At 41.4% G+C, this 20935-nt stretch overlaps 1 protein-coding gene across 2 annotated transcripts in view; it reads right to left on the bottom strand.

Moving 5' to 3' along the window:
* The window catches only part of AIFM1 (apoptosis inducing factor mitochondria associated 1), a 131431-nt gene that overhangs the window by 106135 nt on the left and 4361 nt on the right, over positions 1-20935 (bottom strand). For both annotated transcript variants that reach the window (XM_053473684.1, XM_053473685.1), the window contains exons 3-5: positions 16202-16283; positions 16073-16099; positions 13529-13653 (exon numbers count right to left, since the gene is read on the bottom strand). In XM_053473684.1, coding sequence (XP_053329659.1) covers positions 13529-13653; positions 16073-16099; positions 16202-16283 — 234 coding nt within the window. The remainder of the gene's footprint in view (positions 1-13528; positions 13654-16072; positions 16100-16201; positions 16284-20935) is intronic.

Below are 20935 nucleotides of genomic sequence, written 5' to 3'. Positions count from 1 at the left end.
ATTGTGCGGTTTGAAATGTAACAGCTTTCCGGCTTTCATGCCGGAAGCTGTTACAGCAGATCGGACAGCAGAAAGCTGGCAATGCCGGCTTCTGCTGTCAGTGGGGAGTCCAGGCTGTCAAACGACAGCTTGGTCTCCCGTGCAGCGGCAGGGATGTGTCCCTGACTCTGCAAGAAAGGCTGGACGTACCGGGACGCCCAAAGGGGTTTCTTAATAGGCGTTTTATGGACGTCCCGGTACGTCTATAGGGGATTGAAGGGGTTAAAGCATATATTTTTATACCTATTTTAGCAATGTCAGTTTTTCTCATATCGGGGGGGGGATAAGACATATCAGGGGGCACGGTGGCATTAAGGGGCTATAAGGCATATCAGGGGGCACAGTGGCATAAAGGGTCTATAAGGCATATCAGGGGGCACAGTGGCATAAAGGGTCTATAAGGCATATCAGGGGGCACAGTGGCATCTCAGTGGCATATAGGGGTAAAAGGCATATCAGGGGGCATGGTGGCATATCAAGGTTAAAAGGCATATAGGGGGCTAAAAGGCATATCGGGGGGCACAGTGGCATATACGGGGCTATAAGGCATATCAGGGGGGCACAGTGGCATATAGGGGGCTATAAGGCATATCAGGGGACAGAGTGGCATATAGGTGGTATAAGGGGGCACAGTGGCATCTCTGACATATAGGAGGGTATAAGGCATATATGGGGCAGAGTAGCATATAGGGGGTATAAGGCATTTCTGGGGCAGAGGCGCAAGCTGGGGGTGAGATGTGCATAACTGGGCAAAAATAGTTTACATGAATATTTACTAGTAAAGCTTTTTTGCTATTTTGGGGTTCTTGTTAAAATATAGCTTTAATTATTATGTCAGTAAAATAAGAAGGCAAATCGTGAAATGCCATTGTGATAAAGAGATAAAAGTGTTAATGGCACATCTTAATGTAAATTATAAGTTTTTATTTTAAATAAACGAAACATTTTTCGATTAATCGGATAAAAAATAAAAAAAAATTTAATTTAAAATAATGTAGGGCTGCAACTAACGAGTATTTTAATAATCGATTAGTTGGCCGATTATTTTTTCGATTAATCGAATAAAAAAAACCATTATTTTAAATTGAAGAAAAATTGCAATAAAAAACGTACAATTTACACTTTCATCTCTTTATTGCAATGGCCTCTCTCTATTCACCTTCTTATTTTACTGACATAATAATAAAAGCTACAAGAACCTAAACACTGTGTTTCTCAAACTAGGTTTTAATACAAAGTTATTAGTAAATATTAATTCATATGTTAACTATTTTTCATATTTAATAAAAACTGAGAAAAAAGCCTTGTTTAAATTTTTTTTTTTACCAAACTGCCCCCAGTTATGCACATCTGACCCCCAGCTTGCCACTCTGCCCCCATATATGCCTTATACCTCTTATATGCCAGATTCCACTGTGCCCCCTGATATGCCTTATACTCCTCATATGCCTGTGATATGCAACTGAGCCCCCTGATATACCTTTTACCCCCAGATTTGTTTTATGCCCCCCTGATATGCCTAATATCGATATGTCTTATACCCCCTATATGCCACTGAGCCCCCTGATATACCTTTTACCCCCAGATTTGTTTTATGCCCCCCTGATATGCCTAATATCCATATGCCTTATACCCCCTATATGCCCTAACAATTCATTATAACCCCCATACACCACTATAACTCACCCATACATCACTCTGGCTCCTCCCCCTCCCATACACCACTCTGCCTCCTCCCCCGTCCATACATCACTTTGGCTCCTCCCCTCCCATACATCACTTTGCCTCCTCCCCTCCCATACATCACTTTGCCTCCTCCCCCGCCCATACATCACTTTGGCTCCTCCCCGCCCATACATCACTTTGGCTCCTCCCCTCCCATACATCACTTTGGCTCCTCCCCTCCCATACATCACTTTGCCTCCTCCCCGCCCATACATCACTTTGCCTCCTCCCCTCCCATACATCACTTTGCCTCCTCCCCGCCCATACATCACTTTGCCTCCTCCCCTCCCATACATCACTTTGCCTCCTCCCCTCCCATACATCACTTTGCCTCCTCCCCTCCCATACATCACTTTGCCTCCTCCCCCTCCCATATACCACTCTGCCTCCTCCCCTCCCATACATCACTTTGGCTCCTCCCCCTCCCATACTCCACTCTGCCTCCTCCCATACACCACTCTGGCTCCTCCCCTCCCATACACCACTCTGGCTCCTCCCATACTCCACTCTGCCTCCTCCCCCTCCCATACATCACTTTGCCTCCTCCCCCCTCCCATACTCCACTCTACCTCCTGTGAACCTCCGTTTCTGACAAGACACCAGGGAGCCGGGTAGAGAGGCAGAGTGGCGTATGAGAGGGGGAGGAGCCAGAGTGGTGTATTGGAGGGTGGCTCCCATACACCCCTCTGACTCCTCCCCCCTCCCATACACCGCTCTGCCTCTCTACCCGGCTCCGTTACTGAAGGCACTTTCACTGCAGCTTCATAGAAGCCTCAGTGTAAGTGAAGGGCAGTAACGGAGTCTGTCTGTGCGATGCAGACCCTCACCGGCTGACAGAGAGGATGATTATGGGGGCCTGTATCTCAGTCATCTAAGCAGCTACAGCCCCCCAACATATACTCCTCACCTTTCCAAAGGTATAATGCTTGTGAAAAAAGAATAAAAAATATTAAGTTAAAAAAATAAAAATATACAAAAAAAGTAAAAAAAATTATTTGGGGGTCTCTAAAGGCAGATAAATAAAGATCAAAATTGCCTAGAGACCCCCAAATTAAATTATCTAAACAAACTAGTTTAACTATATAAAAAAAAAAAAAGTTTAAGTATTCTACCTAAATGATCACTGTGGTAGCCAATGTTACCACAGTGATCATGTAGCTATGAAAAAGTCACATTCCCTTTTTAAAAATGGCCAATACTAAATTTTAACCCCATGATCCCTTTGATCATGGGGTTAAATTTAGCCAATGGTAGAGGAAGACAATTTTTGAAATCCTGATGAACTGCAAATATTATTAAAATCAGCCATTTAGCCTGTGTGGTACGTGAGTAACCATCTCATCGCTGGAGCGCCTTGCATTTTTACTGCAAAATTTATTTTTGCTGTAAAAGTGATTTTTTTTCTCCCTTTACAATCATTTCTTTGGGATTGTAAGGGGAAAGAATGGTGTGTGCTTCTGTGAGTGAATGTATGGAAAGTATAGTGTGTGCTTCTGCGAGTGAATGGAGATATGAAAGGCGTGTGAATGGTCAGTAATTAGGGTTGAAGCCTTGACGTGGCATTACTGCTCACGTAAGAAGTTAAATTATGGCACAAAAAGTACATATTTGCAAAAACTACACCCCTTGGCGCATCAAATGAGGGGCTGCATGTGTTTCTAGTACAAAACTGGAGTGCACAAGACACAAATGAACATGTAGCTATGGTTAGAAAAAACATATTTTCTAGCCAAAGCGACATATTCCATCATTTGTGCACTCAACTTTTGTCCTAGAAATACATGTAGCCCATCATTTGAAACGCCAAGGGGTGTAGTTTCTTGAAATGTATACTTTATGTACCCTAATTTAACTTATATATTTTCAGAAACTACACCCCTTGGCGCATCAAACGAGGGGCTGCATGTATTCGTAGAACAAGACTGGAGTGCGCAAGACAAATGAACTTGTCGCTTTTAATTTAATTGTATTTTTTTTTTTTTTTTTTTTTTTTTTTTTTTTAGAAGTGTGATATTCACTTATTTGTTGTGCACGTCAGATTTGTGATACAAATACAACTAAGACCTCATTTGCTGCAGCTGGGGGTGTAGTTTCCAAAAATATATAGTTTTGTTGGCATATTTTAACATCCCAGGCAGCTAGAGCTGATTAATTGATGGCAGCCATGCATTACATTTAAAGATGTCTTTTGTGATAGTCTAATAAATTTAACTTTTAGCTATAAAATATTAGAAAAACAGTCTACTGTTCTCAATTTCTGTTTATTTTAGACCGGTTACCTACTACAAATATTTAGCAACACAGCTTTTGATATTAGAGTTTAGAAAAATAACATTACGAACTAGTTTTTATTAAGTCGGAAGTGAAAAAACAGTAATTTTTACTTACCGTAAATTCTCTTTTCCCAAGTATAGTGGCAGTACCGGCGGGCTTTGCTCTCTCCCGGGACAAGCACTAAAGAAGATAAAGGGTTAAACTCCGCCCCCCCTTACCCTATAACCACACTCACCGGCGCCCACAAGCCAGTTAATAACAAGAGGACCATTCAGTAGCAAAAAAACTTACTTTATTAACACAACTTGGGAGGGAAACACGTACTGCCACTATACTTGGGAAAAGAGAATTTACGGTAAGTAAAAATTACTGTTTTTCCCGGCGTATAGTGGCAGTACCGGCGGGATATATCAAGATCCCCCAAAACAAAAAAGGGAGGGAATTAGCGATTAACGGTGTGAAGAACCTGCCGCCCAAACTCCGCTTCTGAGGCAGAGGAAATGTCCAGTCTGTAATGTCTAATGAAAGTATTCCAGGAGGACCAAGTAGCCGCCCTGCAAATCTCTTCCGGAGAGACTGATTATCTGGAAGCCCAGGAAACCGCCATGGATCTCGTGGAATGTGCCTTAATTTGGGACGGAAGAACCATATCACAGGATTCATAGGCCAGACGGATGGCGTCCGTGAGCCATCTGGCTAACGTAGATTTTGACACTGTGCGGCCTGCAGACCTGCCATGGAACTGAAGAAAGAGATGATCAGATGAACGAAAGGCAGAAGTGCGCTGCAAATAAACAGAAAGAGCCCTCTTAACATCCAGCGAGTGCCAGTCCTTTTCTAGTGATGACGTAGGATTCGGGTAAAACGTTGGAAGGACTATAGGTTGATTAATATTAGCTTGCGACAACACCTTTGGAAGGAAGGATGGCCTGGGATACAGAACTACCTTGTCCTGATGAAAAATGAGAAAATCTTCCAAGGCTGAGAGAGCCTGGAGTTCCCCAATACGACATGCTGATGTGATAGCAACCAAAAACGCCGTTTTTAAGGAGAGGAACTTAATGGAGACTTCTTGAAGAGGTTCAAATGGCGCAGAACACATAGCTTTGAGAACTAAGGTGAGATCCCATGGTGGAAAAAAGGATCTAACCGGGGGTCTTTTAATCATGATGGCCTTCACAAATCTTCGAATGAAACGATTTGATGCTAAATCGACAAGTAAAAAATGGCTGAGAGCAGAAATCTGACCTTTAAGCGTTGCCACCTTGAGGCCTGCTTCAAATCCTTGATTTAAAAAGTGCAGGATGACCGGCATGGAGGGAGGTGAAACTTGAACGTCATGAGACTGACACCATTCTAGAAATTTCCTCCAAGTTCTTAGGTAAATAGTAGCCGTGGAAGGTCTGACCTAAAAGAAGATTGGCCATGATGGAGTCCATACCCTGATTTTTCAGGATTAGCCTTGCAGCAGCCAAGCCGTCAATTTGAACATTTGAAGAGCGTGGAGTGGAATCCCCTTGTTCTCCAAGATGTCTGGAGATACCGGAAGCTCCCAATGATTTATCGAAAGTTGGCAAAGGTCTGAAAACCAACTGCGGTTTGGCCAGAAAGGGAGAACTGCCAGTACCCTCGCTTTGTTCGTCTTGATCTTCAGTATCACTCGAGGAATCATAGAGATTGGTGGAAAAATGTACGCCAGATTGAACCTCCATTTGATCTCCAGACCATCCAGAAACGGAGGGTAGTCCATCTTGTACAGAGAGGCAAAAAGGGATACTTTTCGATTTAATCTTGTCGCCATAAGATCGACTTCTGGTAAGCCTACTTTCGCAACCAACTCCTGAAAGATAGACGGGTGAAGTGACCATTCTGCCTGGGAGCATCTGTTTCTGCTGAGGTCGTCTGCGAGTATATTATTCCGCCCTCTGATATGGACAGCCGAAATTGCTTCCAGATTCTCTTGCGCCCATCGCATAATTTTTGAACAGAGGTTTTGAAGGCTGGATATTCTCGTGCCTCCTTGTCTGTTGATATATGCTACCGTAGTGGCGTTGTCGGACTGAATCTTCACCGGTTTGCCCGATATCCACGGTTTGAAGAATGTCAGCGCCTTGAAGACTGCATTCAACTCCCTGAAATTGGAGGATTGACGTGCCTCCTGTGTCGACCACTGTCCTTGGGCTGTGCGAAACTGGAAATGTGCTCCCCAACCGGTTTTGGACGCGTCCGTGGTGACTACAAGCCACTCCTTTGGCTGGAACGATAGACCGCTTGTTAAGTTTATTTTGACCTTCCACCACTCCAGGTGTTGAAGTACATCCTGAGGCAGAAGAATGTTTGTGTCTAGGTGTTCGTCTCTTCCTGACCATTGGGATAGAATGTACCATTGTAGAGGTCTCATTTGCGCTTGCGCCCAGGCTACCGCAGGAATGGTAGATGTCAGTAATCCCAGGATGCTCATAGCCTTTGGTGCAGAGAGGGTATGTTTGTAGCTGTGTAATGCTTCGCTGAATACGTTTGGCTTTGTCCTCTGGAAGGTACAGACGTAGAGACAGTGAGTCCACCAGAAAACCTAGAAATCGGATCTCCGTAGTTGGAATTAAGTTTGATTTGGCTACGTTGAGAATCCAACCGTGGTTTCTGATGAGAGTAATCGTGTCCTGAAGATCCGTTAAAAGCTTTGCCGAAGAAGACACTTTTATTAGCCAGTCGTCCAGATATGGCACCACCACTATCCCTTTCAATCTGCTAAAGGAGTAAGGATCTTGGTGAAGACCCTCGGGGCGGTAGAGAGTCCAAAAGGTAGTGCTCTGAATTGGAAATGTTTTAAGCCTTTGTTTGTTTCTATCGCAAATCTGAGAAATCTTCTTGATCTTTCTGCTATTGGCACGTGCAGATAGGCGTCCTGGAAGTCTAGAGACGCCATAAAATCTCCTTTGTGAATCATGTGAGTCACTGACGAGATGGTTTCCATCCGAAAATGTTGGTATGGAATATGTTGATTGACCGATTTCAGATCCAAAACTGGACGAAAGGAGCCGTCTGGCTTCGGAACCAGGAACAAGCGAGAGTAAACTCCCCTACATAGATGTTTTTTCGGAACGTGTTCTATCACTCCCTTTTTTAGGAGTTTTGATGCTGCCTTGCCCAGTGTCGTATTCTTTGTTCTTGACGGGTATGAGGAGATCAGGAAATAATCGTTTGGGGTCTTGGAGAACGTGATGGTGTAGCCTTCCGAGATTATCTGACGTATCCATGGGTTGTTGGTAGTGTGGAACCATGTTTCCCGATACCTCTGAAGGCGACCTCCTACTTTGTCAGAATCTCCTCGTCCTTTCTTGTCTTGTAGTTTTAAATTGAAATCTGGATTCTTTATTATGCTTCCGAAAGGAAGATTTATCCGAAGGTCTTGAATATCGTTGCCTATTATAGGGGTATCTCCGATTCCACTTAGGCTTAATGTCTTGAGAAAGAGCTTTCTTAGTGTCAGACATTTGTTTTAACAGTTCTTCTAGTGGAGAACCAAAAAGCTTCTTTCTTTCAAATGGTAGTTCACATAACGAAGACTTTGATGCGGAGTCAGCATTCCAAGATCTAAGCCAGATAGCTCTTCTAGCAACTGTTGACAGCCCCATGTTACGAGCAGCGAGTTTGACCACTTCATCCACCGTGTCAATCAGGAATTCATTTGATAGTTTAAAATTCTTTAAAAGCTGAGAAACATCTTTATCTGCCTCCTCCAGAACCTGATCTTCCAATTTCTGGATCCATAGGCCTTGAGCTCTAGCTACAGCTGCTCCAGCTGATGCTGCTTTGCATTGAAACCCTGACGCTTGGAACATCCGTCTATTAGCAGTCTCTGCTCTTTTGTCCATGGTATCTTTTAAACCGGACACCTCTCCAATCGGCAACATGGTTTTTTTAGATAACTGCGCAATCTGGACATCCACTTTAGGCAGTTCCTCCCACATGGCATCATCTTGTAGTTTAAAAAGTTGTTTAAAATGTTTTGAAATAAATGCTCTTTTAGTTGGATATTTCCCACTCAGGCTGCATAAACTCCAGTATTTGCGGCAAAATGGGAAAACCTTTTCTCTTTGCTTCTGGATTAAGCAATATCTGGTTCACTTCCTTAACGAATTTTTCCAGCTCTTGAGGTGGGAACCCCGATTCAAAATCTGAATCTTCAGAAGTAGTTGAATCCATAGAAGGGCGAGAACATTCTCCAGATGAACAATCTGATATAGATGAATTCCTCTCTCTTTTACGCTTATTACTTGGCTTGTCCTGAACTGTTGGTTTGGCAGCCTCTTTAAATGCCGAAAAAGTCTGGGATAAATTGTCTTGGAACCAGGACAGAAAGGACTGCATGTCCTTCTGCTTCTCTTTAGCCAGGATATCCGCTAAACACTGCTGGCACGTCTTTCTCCTGTAGCCGTCTGGAAGAGGAGTATTACACTCTAGGCAGGCTAAGTGTTTGGATTTACATGAAGCCTTTTTGGGAGGAGCAGGAGGCATTTTCTCCTTGTCAGGTGATGAAGGGGTTAACATTCTGGTGTATCCGTTGATAAGGATCACCAAAAATCGTGTGGGGGGTCAGACAACACGGAAACCTGTCCTGTCTAGGGCTGCAACTAACGATTATTTAAATAATCGATTAGTTGGCCGATTATTTTTTCGATTAATCGGATAAAAAATACATTATTTTAAATTGAAGAAAAATTGCAATAAAAAACGTACAATTTACACTTTCATCTCTTTATTGCAATGGCCTCTCTCTATTCACCTTCTTATTTTACTGACATAATAATAAAAGCTACAAGAACCCAAACACAGTGCTTCTCAAACTAGGTTTTAATACAAAGTTATTAGTAAATATTAATTCATATGTGAACTATTTTTCATATTTAATAAAAACTGAGAAAAAAGCCTTGTTTAAATTTTTTTATTTACCAAACTGCCCCCAGTTATGCACATCTGACCCCCAGCTTGCCACTCTGCCCCCATATATGCCTTATACTTCTTATATGCCAGATTCCACTGTGCCCCCTGATATGCCACTGTGCCCCTGATATGCCTTATACTCCTTATATGCCAGTGATATGCAACTGAGCCCCCTGATATACCTTTTACACCCTGATATGCCTAATATTGATATGCCTTATACCCCCTATATGCTCTGAAATTCATAATATCCCCCATACACCACTATAACTCACCCATACACCACTCTGGCTCCTTCCCCCTCTCATACTCCACTCTGCCTCCTCCCCCCTCCCATACACCACTCTGCCTCCTCCCCCGCCCATACATCGCTTTGGCTCCTCCCCTCCCATACATCACTTTGCCTCCTCCCCCTCCCATATACCACTCTGCCTCCTCCCCTCCCATACATCACTTTGGCTCCTCCCCTTCCTATACTCCACTCTGGCCCCTCCCATTCTCCACTCTGCCTCCTCCCCCTCCCATACATCACTTTGCCTCCTCCCCCCTCCCATACTCCACTCTGCCTCCTCCCCCTCCCATACTCCACTCTGCCTCCTGTGAACCTCCGTTTCTGACAAGACACCAGGGAGCCGGGTAGAAAGGCAGAGTAGCGTATGAGAGGGGGAGGAGCCAGAGTGGTGTATTGGAGGGGGGCTCCTATACACCCCTCTGACTCCTCCCCCTCCCATACACCGCTCTGCCTCTCTACCCGGCTCCGTTACTGAAGGCACTTTCACTGCAGCTTCATAGAAGCCACAGTGTAAGTGAAGGGCAGTAACGGAGTCTGTCTGTGCGATGCAGACCCCCACCGGCTGACAGAGAGGATGATTCTCTGTCAGCCGGTGAGGGTCTGCATCGCACAGACAGACTCCGTTACTCACCTTCACTTACACTGAGGCTTCTATGAAGCTGCAGGGAAAGTGGCTGTCAGTAACGGTGCCGGGTAGAGAGGCAGAGTGATGTATGGGAGGGGGGAGGAGGCAGATGGGAGGGGGGAGGAGGCAGATGGGAGGGGGAGAGAGACGGAAGTGAGAGACCGGCCGACAGTGAGGGGAATCCAGGTCCCCTGCAGTGTAGCGGGGGATCTGGATTCCGGTGTTATAATCCGATCTCTGTTTGAGGTCGGATTATATAAGGAGAGGAGTTTTTCAGAGCATTTGCTCTGAAAAAAACCTCTTTTTATAATCGATAAAAATCGATCCGATTAATCGATGATGAAATTCGTTGACAACGATTTTCATTATCGATTATTATCGATTTTATCGATTAGTTGTTTCAGCCCTAGTCCTGACACACACTCTTGTGGTCAGACAGGTTTGCACAGTTTAAATAGGCATCCAAATTTCAAATTTGGCGCCAAAATCGGATGATCCGCGCCGCGCATGCGTTGAAGCACGGTCGGATCATCAGTGGAACGCATAACCACCCGGGCTTGCGTTCCACTGTACTGCGCGTGCTCCTCCCCCGGACATCTTTAAACAACCGCTACAGATTCAATCTGTAAACGCGGTGAAGATGCGGCAGCCGAGCTTCCACCCGGGCAGCGAACGGACTGCCTGGGACCCCCTATCAGCCACAACCCGTGTGCTGAACGTCTTCCTCGGATCCGGAGACTACCCGTGCTCGTCCCTGTGCGGGACAAAAAAGAACTGGCTTGCGGGCGCCGGTGAGTGTGGTTATAGGGTAAGGGGGGGCGGAGTTTAACCCTTTATCTTCTTTAGTGCTTGTCCCGGGATAGAGCAAAGCCCGCCGGTACTGCCACTATACGCCGGGAAAATTACACTTTTTCCCATTTTTGGCTTTATTTTGCAAACCTTAATGAGACATAAACATATAAAAATGGTATATTTAGAATCTGCTGGGTGTGCTGAAAAAAACAATATATATATATATTCCCAAGAAATTTACTTCTAAACGCGTTTAAACGTGAGATGCACCAAAATGCAGAAAACCAGCTTAGCACCAGGGTGGGAAATAGCTTAGCAGCCAAGGGGTTAAATTTAACATTGTGCACACAAAATTTTGGCTCTGGGAACATTTTTGCACAAGAGAAATTTTCTGCGCACACGACCTAAGAAAAATTAGAGGGGGTATAAGGCATATTACTTAAAAATCTCACGTCTGGCTGGTCACAGACATTATTTTTTGGAAGTTGACAATCCAGCATAGGATCTGCAGAATAGACTGTTTTCAGGATATGAAGTAGGGCGGCAACTAACGATTATTTTCATAATCGATTAGTTGGCCGATTATTTTTTCGATTTATCAGATAAAAAAAATGTAAATTTTTAATTTATTTAAAATAATTTAATAAAGTAACGTAGGATGTTAAAAACAAATGGCAGAATAAAAAAACTTTGATAAAAATGCATTTCTTGTTTTTATTTCCCAACCTGCCCCACAGTTATGCACATTTGAGCCCAGGCTTGCCACACTGCCCTCCCCACATTTGCCTTATATACCCCAGTGTGCCTTATACCCCCTGATATGTCACTCCGTCCTCCCCAGGTATGCCATATACCCCCCTGATATGCCATAGTGCACTCATAGATTTGCAGACTCGTTCACAGACACAATACTTTTATAAATAAATACAGGGTTAATATTCACTGCCCCCAGGATTTAGATCCCCCTTAGTTTGCCCCCCTTTGTCTCTAACTGCACCTTAAGTTAACCTTATTAAATTAATTAAATTAACCCTCAGTCCTCAGCATTAAATTAATCATGCAGAGAAGACCCCATTAACCATAACTGCCCCTAAATTAACCCTGAAGACCCCATGAACCACAACTGCCCCTAAATTAACTCATTAACTATAACTGCCCCTAATTTAACCCTGAAGACCCCATTAACTATAACTGCCCCTTAATTTTCTACTCACAGTTAGATGAGTGTCACAGCCATGTGGAGGCTACAGGAAATGGGAGGAGCCAGTCATTCGGCCCCACCCCTTTCTTCCTCCCTGTTCCTCCCTGCAGTCACTGCCGATTGGCCACACCCCTTTCTTTCTCTGGTAGTGATTGTAGGGAGGGACTGGTAAGTAGGAACTGCTGCTGTGAGTCACAAACTGATTATAAAAAGAGGGGTGTTTTTCATTATCAATTTTATCGGTTTTTGCAGCCCCAATATGAAGAGTTATAAATTCTGAAGAACTTGATCCCAAATGTGATCCCAAATGTTGTCCATATTCGGGATAACCATTACTTATTCCTTTCTAAAAAAGGCTAATATGTCTGACATGGTAAACACCCTTGGTAAACACCCTAGAAGCTGAGGCAAGATAGAAGGGGAGAGGCTGGAACTGCAGATGTAGGACAAAGTACTTGACGTAAAAAAAATTCCTTAAGTAGGTGAGACAGATCAGATGATATGTAACAAATCAGTTGGTTAGTTGATTTGGTGCTCCACTCCTAGGGCTTTTTTTTTTATATGGCAAATTTCTTTTTTCCCTTTCTTTCTTTGCTGTTCCTACAACTTCTAGCTTAGCTATTACATCTTCCACGTATTTTACTGGATTTTGTTTTCAAACTGCGGATTCATTCTTAGTTCTATGGGTAAAGTGTGAAAACGTAAATATCATGAAAGGTAAATGGTATTTTTGTACTTATGTGATAATTGTGGTAAATAAAAATATTAATAAAAGTACAATACTCAATATGCAAAAAAAGACAAACATGCCCTATCAAACATAACTAGTATGTATTGATAGGGATATGGCATCATGAAACGTGTCCATGAATCCATTGGAAAAATACCTTGGGTTGTCAAGATTTGAAAAATACAGGGTTAAGCTGAAATTAAGGTGCCTCAAGTGAAACACTGACCTAATACAATTATCTGTCAAAGCTTCAAGTTGGAAAACTGAAATGCACATGTTCCAATTTTGAACCTTGACATACCTATGCATCAAGGATATTGCTGTACTACGTGAGTGTTGCTGATTACAAATCAATAGTTTCTGTACTTGCACACAAGAAATGTACTGAAATACTGCAATGTGTGTCAAAATGAAGAAAAAAGGAAATATTTTTGTTTGGCATAGACTGTCTCTCAAAAAAAAATTTTTTTTTCTATTTTGGAAATTGTGATTTCATAGCCTTGTAACTACTTAAATTGACTAAAATACAATCTGAGGGCCTCTGGCTTGACTGCCTCTCTCCCCGTTTCCAGACAACTAATGCCTTTAACGGCAGCCCTTTAAACACCTTAGTGCAGGTTAATTGGTTCCACCTGCCGACTTCCAGCAATTAACCCCCTCATGCTGGGAATAATGAGCGTTCCAACCTGCCACTGATATACACAGACTCCATTACCGTGCCACAATAATATATATATATTATATATAAGAAGTAAAGAGAAGATATTCAGATTCTCAGCCCTTCCTAAGTTGCACTCACAATTTACAGCTAGCTTGTATAATTTATGCTAATATCTGTTTAAGTTAACAGTTCTCTTTAAATCCTAGCCTCATTTGTTGTGTCTTAAACCAATCAAATTAACTTACCCTGGCTCTTGGATCTCTCGCACGAATGGAGCGGGCAGCAGCAAAGGATGCAGTTCCTCCTCCAATCAGAAGGTAAGGAACATTGGTGATTACATCTTTGTATGGAATATTGTCTTTCAGTGGACCTGAGACAACAAAAGAAGTGAGGATGTTTAGAGCTTCAACCTGCAAGGGGGGCCAGAGTTCTCAAGAGAGACCCTCTAGCGAACTTTCGCAATTTGGTTATTTTTTTTTTTAAAGAATGCACCGCCATCTTGTGAGTGGCAAAGTCTTTCGCAGTGGAGAGCTGTCATAGGTGGGTGTTTGGTGTCGCTGAAATGCCTCGATAGCGATCGCCATTGATCGCCTCCTAAACTCTTTTAAAACGGATGTCCGCCGCCATACAGTGTATAGCGGATGTTGATGCCGGGGGGGGGGATTGGCAGACATGGCCCTTAATGCCCATCTCTGTGTTGCTGAATGCCTCAACATCGAGGCATTACAGCAATGCTGTTTAAGTGAAGAAAGTGATCGCAGATGAAATGACGTGCCAGGCAGGGTTAGGGTTATCGACTCCACTCTACTGTCCCGCACAGATAACGCCATACAAATCCACAGACTTATGAAAGCTAAACATTTAAAATAAAAGAGGTAGGTTTAGTATACGGCACTTGCATTGAAAACTGATTGATGAGACAGTGGGTATAAATGGATCACAGACCCTCTTATGAGTGCAAGTTGGGAACCTCAGATGCCAGTTCTGGATCAAGCTCTCTTTAACATACTATGGCAAGAAAAAGTAAATGAACTCTCTGGAACTACCTGGCTTTCTGTAAAAAGTGATCTGATCTACATCTAAGTCACTGTAGTTTGGGGTAGCCGTATTAGTCCAGTGTATACGAATCTTGAGAAATGCTTTTGACTTGATAAAGGGAGGACTCCCGAAAGCTCGTCTATTATTTTAATACTGTTAGTCCAATAAAAAAGGTATTACAAGATTCTGCAACTTTCTGTTTTTTGCATACATCTAAGTCACAAATATACAAAAACACAATGTGCTTCACCGTGTTTTAACCCCTTAAGGACAATGGGCGGTCCCTAAACCCATTGAAAACAATGCATTTTGACCCCGTACATGTACGGGCTTTGTCATTAAGGGGTTAATGTTGGTATGCGGTGCGGTGTTTTTTTTTTTTTTTATTCAATAAAACCATACGTAGTACTGCATGTTTTTTCCAAACAAACAATCTAACTTTATTTTCTTCAGTCTTCAAAACATTTTCCCAGTAGCGTTGTGAAGTGTCCCCGTTGGCAAACTAAGGGCGAGTAGAATTATTAAACTATTCCTGTTTTGTGTTTCTTGGGGGGGGGGGGTCCTTATTTATGTTTAGGTGCATCCTTCCCTACCAGCATACTTTAGATGAAACAAGCTGTTCTTAGTAGGGATGCACCGATAAATCGGTGGACGTAATATATCGGCCGGAAAGGGCAATATCGGCAAAAGGCCAAAATAAGGGCCGAAAATAATCGTCCGCAGGGGCCCTGCTGCTTACCTGGGCAAGCAGCGTCTCTTGTACTCCACTGGGTTCCTGCAACCAGGGGAAGCAGGAACCCAGTGGAGTCACGTGAATGTATGTCACATGACTCTGCTCCGTTCCTTCTTCCCCTGGGGGCGGGACAAGAGAAGTTGTTCGCCAGAAGTGCGAGCAACACAGAGGGAAGCAGCAGGGCCCCTGCAGAAGTCTGCGAGTGAGAGATCTGCAGTTCAGGTAAGTGGGTAGGTGGGGTGTATGAACTAGTATGTGTGATTAAGGGAATGAATGAGTATCTGTGAATGATATATATATATATATATATATATATATATATATATATATATATATATATATATATATATATATATATATATATATATATATATATATATACACACATATATACACACACATAATTGGACAGAAAAATTCAATAACGATTAATATTAACAGCAATCACACTCATATCATGCCCAGGCAATCAGTACATGCCTTTAACGATATATATATATATATATACACATACACACACACACACATATATATTGTTGAATTTTTTTGTCCAATTTTGGTGTGTTATTTACTTTTAATAAAAGTGTGGGATTTTTTTTTTTTGGGGGGGGTCATTTTCGGTTTCAGCCAAGTGAATGCTGAATATTCGGCCCAGAATTTTCATTTCGGTGCTTCCCTGGTTTTTAGGGCGTCATAAGATATTCTTGAAGCTGATGCTCACCGGCACTAGCCCTCATAATATAAGGTAAAGCCAGTGAGATGAAACTCTAGCTTTCCAGCAAACATTTTTGCCATCTTTTTGGGGTTTGTGCACAGACTCAACATTCATGATAGTTAAAACAGAAAGGCAGCACTATTCTGTTTGCAACCACGCTTATTACATAAAACATCCATCAGCATATTTACACCTTACTTTGTTGCTCTACTTATCTCGGTTCTGTGATGCTGGGCAAACAAAAGATAGCATGCCAGCTGCATGTAATCAATTTATTCCAACTCTCATACATTTTCCACTCACCTATGTTCTCAGAAATTGTCGGTTTCCCTGTAGTAAAGAAAGAGAAGCATTGTCAAGACAGTATAGGAAATTCCCTATTCATCCTAATATGTGCAAACCAGTTCCGCTATAAACTACAATCACACTCACTGTCTATATGATGTATGCCAGTTGACAAAGATGAAATTCTTTCTTTAAATCTTTGTTTGTCTCCAGAGAGTGTTAGGTAAACCTGTAATAAAAAGGAAACATACCGAGTGTCATCTCATAACAAAACGTGCCAAAAAGCTCCAAAGCTCCATATCCGTTAACATCTCTTACTCTACTATTTTTGTATGTTTGTGTGTATATTTTTACATACAAATATGACTTTATATATTTAATACAGATAGATTACATTATGTATGTGGTGTCGTATCCTGGGCCATCAGTGGCTGCTTAATCAGACGTTCCAGATCTCTGATCTCCCCTGCACTTTTTCCATTCAGAGGCGATACCGACTCAGCACAGCCTCCATAGACTGCATTAGAAGCCTTTTAATAGTTACATAGGCTGAAAAAAAGACATGTGTCCATCAAATTCACCCTTTCCCACATCTGTTAATTGCTGTTGATCCAAAAGAAGGCAAAAAATCCAGTTTGTAGCTCTTTCTAATTTTGCAACAAACTAGGGGGTAAAAATCCTTCTTGACCCCAGAATGGCAGTCAGATCTCTCCTTGGATGAAAAAGCTGTTTCCTTATAATTTAAAAATCATATACCTGAATAGTATGTTTTTGCAAGTATTCATCCAGTTGCTGTTTAATAAAACTACCTCTGCAAGCAGAGAATTACACATCCTTACTGTAAAAAAAAAAAAAAAAAAAAAACTCTTTCCTTTGCCTTAAACTAAATATCCTTTCTTCCAGTCTAAATGCATGACCACGTGTCCTATGCATTGTATGCATAGGTTTCCTGACAATGGTTTGTATTGGCCCGAATATATTTGTATAATGCTATCATATCCCCCTCTGAGACGTTTTTCTTAACTAAACACATTTAAATTTGTTAATCTTTCTTCATGACTAAATTGTTTCATTCCTTTTAATAATTTTGTAGCCCGCCTCTGCACTTTTTCTAGTGCTATAATATCCTTCTTTAGAATAGGTGCCCAAAATTGCACAGCATATTCAAGGTGTGGTCTTACCATTGATTTATAAAGAGGCAAAATTATATTTTTATCCTGCGAATTGATGCCCCTTTTTATACACAAAAATACCTTACTGGCCTTAGCGACAGCTGACTGACATTGCACATTGTTGCCTAGTTTGTTTGTCTGTAACAATTCCCAAATCCTTTATATTTGTTGTTATCCTTAATTCACTAACATTAAGGGTGTAAGTTGTTTGTGCATAACTTTACATTTATCTACATTACATTTCCTCTGCCATTTGCGTGCCAGTCGCCTAGTCTATCTAAAACCCTCTGCAGAAAAGTAATATCCTGCTCATGTTGTATAACTTTATATAGTTTAGTGTAATCTGCAATACACATAAACATGAATTTCAATACACATTGCAGACCATTTATAAATATGTCCCTGAGGGACACCACTTACGACTGTCCGGAGCGGTCACCTGAGGTGAGCGTTCGGTGTCGCGGAATGCCTCGTGATCGTGATTAACGATCGCCTCCTAAACTCTTTTAAAACGGGCGGGGCCAGACATGGTCCCTGATGCCAATCTCAGTGTTGCTGAATGCCTCAACGTCGAGGCATTACAGCAACACCGTTTAAGCAAAGTGATCGTACATATCCTGAGTACAGTCAGTCTGTGCCCATGTCCTATTTTGGGACATCTTTGAAGCTGGCCAATTCGATTTACCTCATCAAATTATAAATATTTTTTAACTAGGCACCCCATGGGCGCAGAGTGGCATATAGCGGGTTAAAAGGCATTACTATAGGCAGAGTGGAGTGTAGTGCGTTAAAAGGAATTACTATAGGAAGAGTGGTATATAGGGGGTTAAAGGGCATTTCTGTAGGAGTGGCGGCATATAGTGGGTTAAAAAGGATTACTTTAGGCAGAGTGGCATATAGGGGGTTAAAAGGCATTTCTGTAGGAAGAATTACGTATAGGGGGTTAAAAGGCATTACTATAGGCTGAGTAGCATATAGGGGGTTAAAGGGCATTTCCGTAGGAAGAGTAGCATATAGGTGGTTAAAAGGCATTGTCGGATATTTTCGGTTGGAGAATAAAGTATTTTATATCTCAGTATTTTACTTGAACATAAAATGGAGTCAGAGCCATTCTGTGTTCTACAACCATATGAATGATTTTTTTGTCCTTGTAATCTCTATATTGAGAACAAAGAAGATTTTATGAATATAGCTGTTTCAGCAAAATATTTCCTAATTAGTGTATCTTCTATGAGAAAATTTAAGGAGTGGAAGCTAGTCTAGGAATGTAAATTGTAATGGGGGATACATTGCAATACCACCAAAACTGATTTACTACCTAGGAGGTAACTTCTAGAGATTTGTGTGATCAAGGACAAATTTCAGATGTATATCTAATTGTCTTAAAAGTTATTTCTTAGACCAGTACTTTTTTTATAAAAGTATGGTGTCAGTGTGCTGTGAATGGGTCTCTGACTCTATGAGGGCACTATGAGATATGTGGGGGGTATAAGGCATATCTGGGGAGGACGGAGAGACATCCGGGGGTATAAGGCATTTATACGGTATATAAGGCATATGTGGGGAGGGCAGTGTGGCATGTCTGGGGAGGACGGAGTGTTGTATCAGGGGGTATAAGGCATATCTGGGGCCACAGTGGCATTTCTGGGGGTAGAGTGGAATGGCATATGTGGGGAGGCAGAATGGCATGTCTAGGGAGCATGGAGTGGTGTATCAGGGGGTATAAGGCATATCAGGGGCCACAGTGGCATATCTGGGGATAGAGCGGAGTGACATATGGGGGTAGAGTGGAGTGGCATGTCTGGGAGGCAACGCAACATGTCTGGGAAGCAGCGTGGCAAGCTCAAATGTGCATAAATTGGGGGGGGGGGCCTGGTTGGGAAATAAAGACAAGAAATCATTTTATCAAAGTTTTTTTTATTCTGCTGTTTGTATTTAACATCATTTGTTTATTAAATTATTTTAAATAAATGAAAAATTTACATTCATTTTTTTATCCAATTAATCGAAAAAATAAATCGGCCAACTAATCTATTATGAAAATAATCGTTAGTTGCAGCCCTACCCCAGACAATTGGAATTTTGAACATCACAAAATCTTGGCACCATATTTCACTCTCATAATCACTTTGAGTATCTAACATATAGAACTTTTAAAAATTATTTTTCTTTCCACTGAACCTGGATTGATCTATAAGGACCAGTTGGACCAAAGCAACAAGTGGTGGTAAATATAATGATTTTACTATCCTCAATATCCTGACTGGGAGATACTAGTTATGAAGAGAGACTAAAAAAGTTAAAATTATATACGCTAGAAAAACAGCGTCTCAGAGGGGATATGATAACATTATATAAATATATGCCCTATATATATGACCTATTCATTAACAGAAATATACAAAGAACAAGAGGTCACCATCTGAGACTAGAAGAGCGCAGGTTTCATAGATGACAAAGGAAGGGATTCTTTACAGTGAGGACAATAAAGGTATGGAATTCACTTCCAAGAGAGGTGGTGTTATCCAATACATCAGATACCTTCAAAAGGGGCCTCGATATTTTCTTAGAAAGGCATTAAATACAGGGATATAAAAAGAATAACACTAATATGTTGGCGCTTCTTGATCCAAGGAGAAATCTAATTGCCTCTTGGCGTCAAGAAGGATTTTTTTTCCCCTGATGGCAGAATTCGAACTAGCTTAATTAGGGTTATTTGATCAAGAATAGGAAGGTTAGGTAGAAGGGTTGAACTTGATGGACTTAGGTCTTTTTCAACCTTACGAACTATGTAACTATGCAACTATGAATAGAGATACATTTTGTCTACTTCAATATAGAAGAATTTATTCCCTTCTTTGGGGAAACAGTATATGACATTATTGTAAATGACGGCTTGTGAGACTGAAGCTTATAACCCTTAATAATGACAATGATGTAAAAGGTATTTTTACCTGTAACTAAAGTTTGACATTATTTGCATCTATTAAAAGTTTCACTAATACTCTTAGACATTAAATTATTTTTAATGGGCGTATTAGTAACACCGATACAGACTCATACAGAGATAGAGTGATCTTTTTGATACCGCCCTGATTATTATTATTTTTTTTGTGTTTCATTTTTGGTTGCTGAGTGGATTGGAAACTAATTGGTTTTAAGTTAACAAATGGTGTTTATATAAAGGTGATAATTGATCAAGCTAAAATGTTTATGCAATGTGCTTTTTCACCTGTTGCATTTTGTATGTGTTAGACATTGATTAATAATTGATAACTAATCAATAATACACTGTATTTTTGGCTTGACTCATTTTGACATGTTTAACCCCATCGTGACAAATACTTTTTTCAGGGCAAGAAAACCGCTTTCTTTAGATGACGTTGTTTTGATTGCATCATATTATTTACTATTTAAAAAAGTATAAAATATGGTGAAAACTTTAGAAAAAAATTACTTTTTCTAACTTTTAGTTGAAAAATCTTTTACTCATCTATAAAAAGGTAATGAAAAAAAACTGCTAAATAGATTCTACTATTCGTCCTGAGTTTAGAAATGCCCAATGTTCTTTTTTTCTGCATGTTATGAGGCAATAAGTACTGGTAGCATTTTGCTATTTCAAAACCATTTTTTCCAAATCTGGTAATTCTTCCTCTTGTGCCAATTAGGGTATCTTTGAAGCCGGCCAATTCAATTTACCCCATCAAAT

This window comes from Spea bombifrons, chromosome 8, assembly GCF_027358695.1.
Source record: "Spea bombifrons isolate aSpeBom1 chromosome 8, aSpeBom1.2.pri, whole genome shotgun sequence".
Classification (NCBI taxonomy): Eukaryota; Metazoa; Chordata; class Amphibia; order Anura; family Pelobatidae; genus Spea; species Spea bombifrons.
The sequence above is the reverse complement of the archived record's forward strand: the minus strand, read 5'-3'. Positions and strand labels throughout refer to the sequence as shown.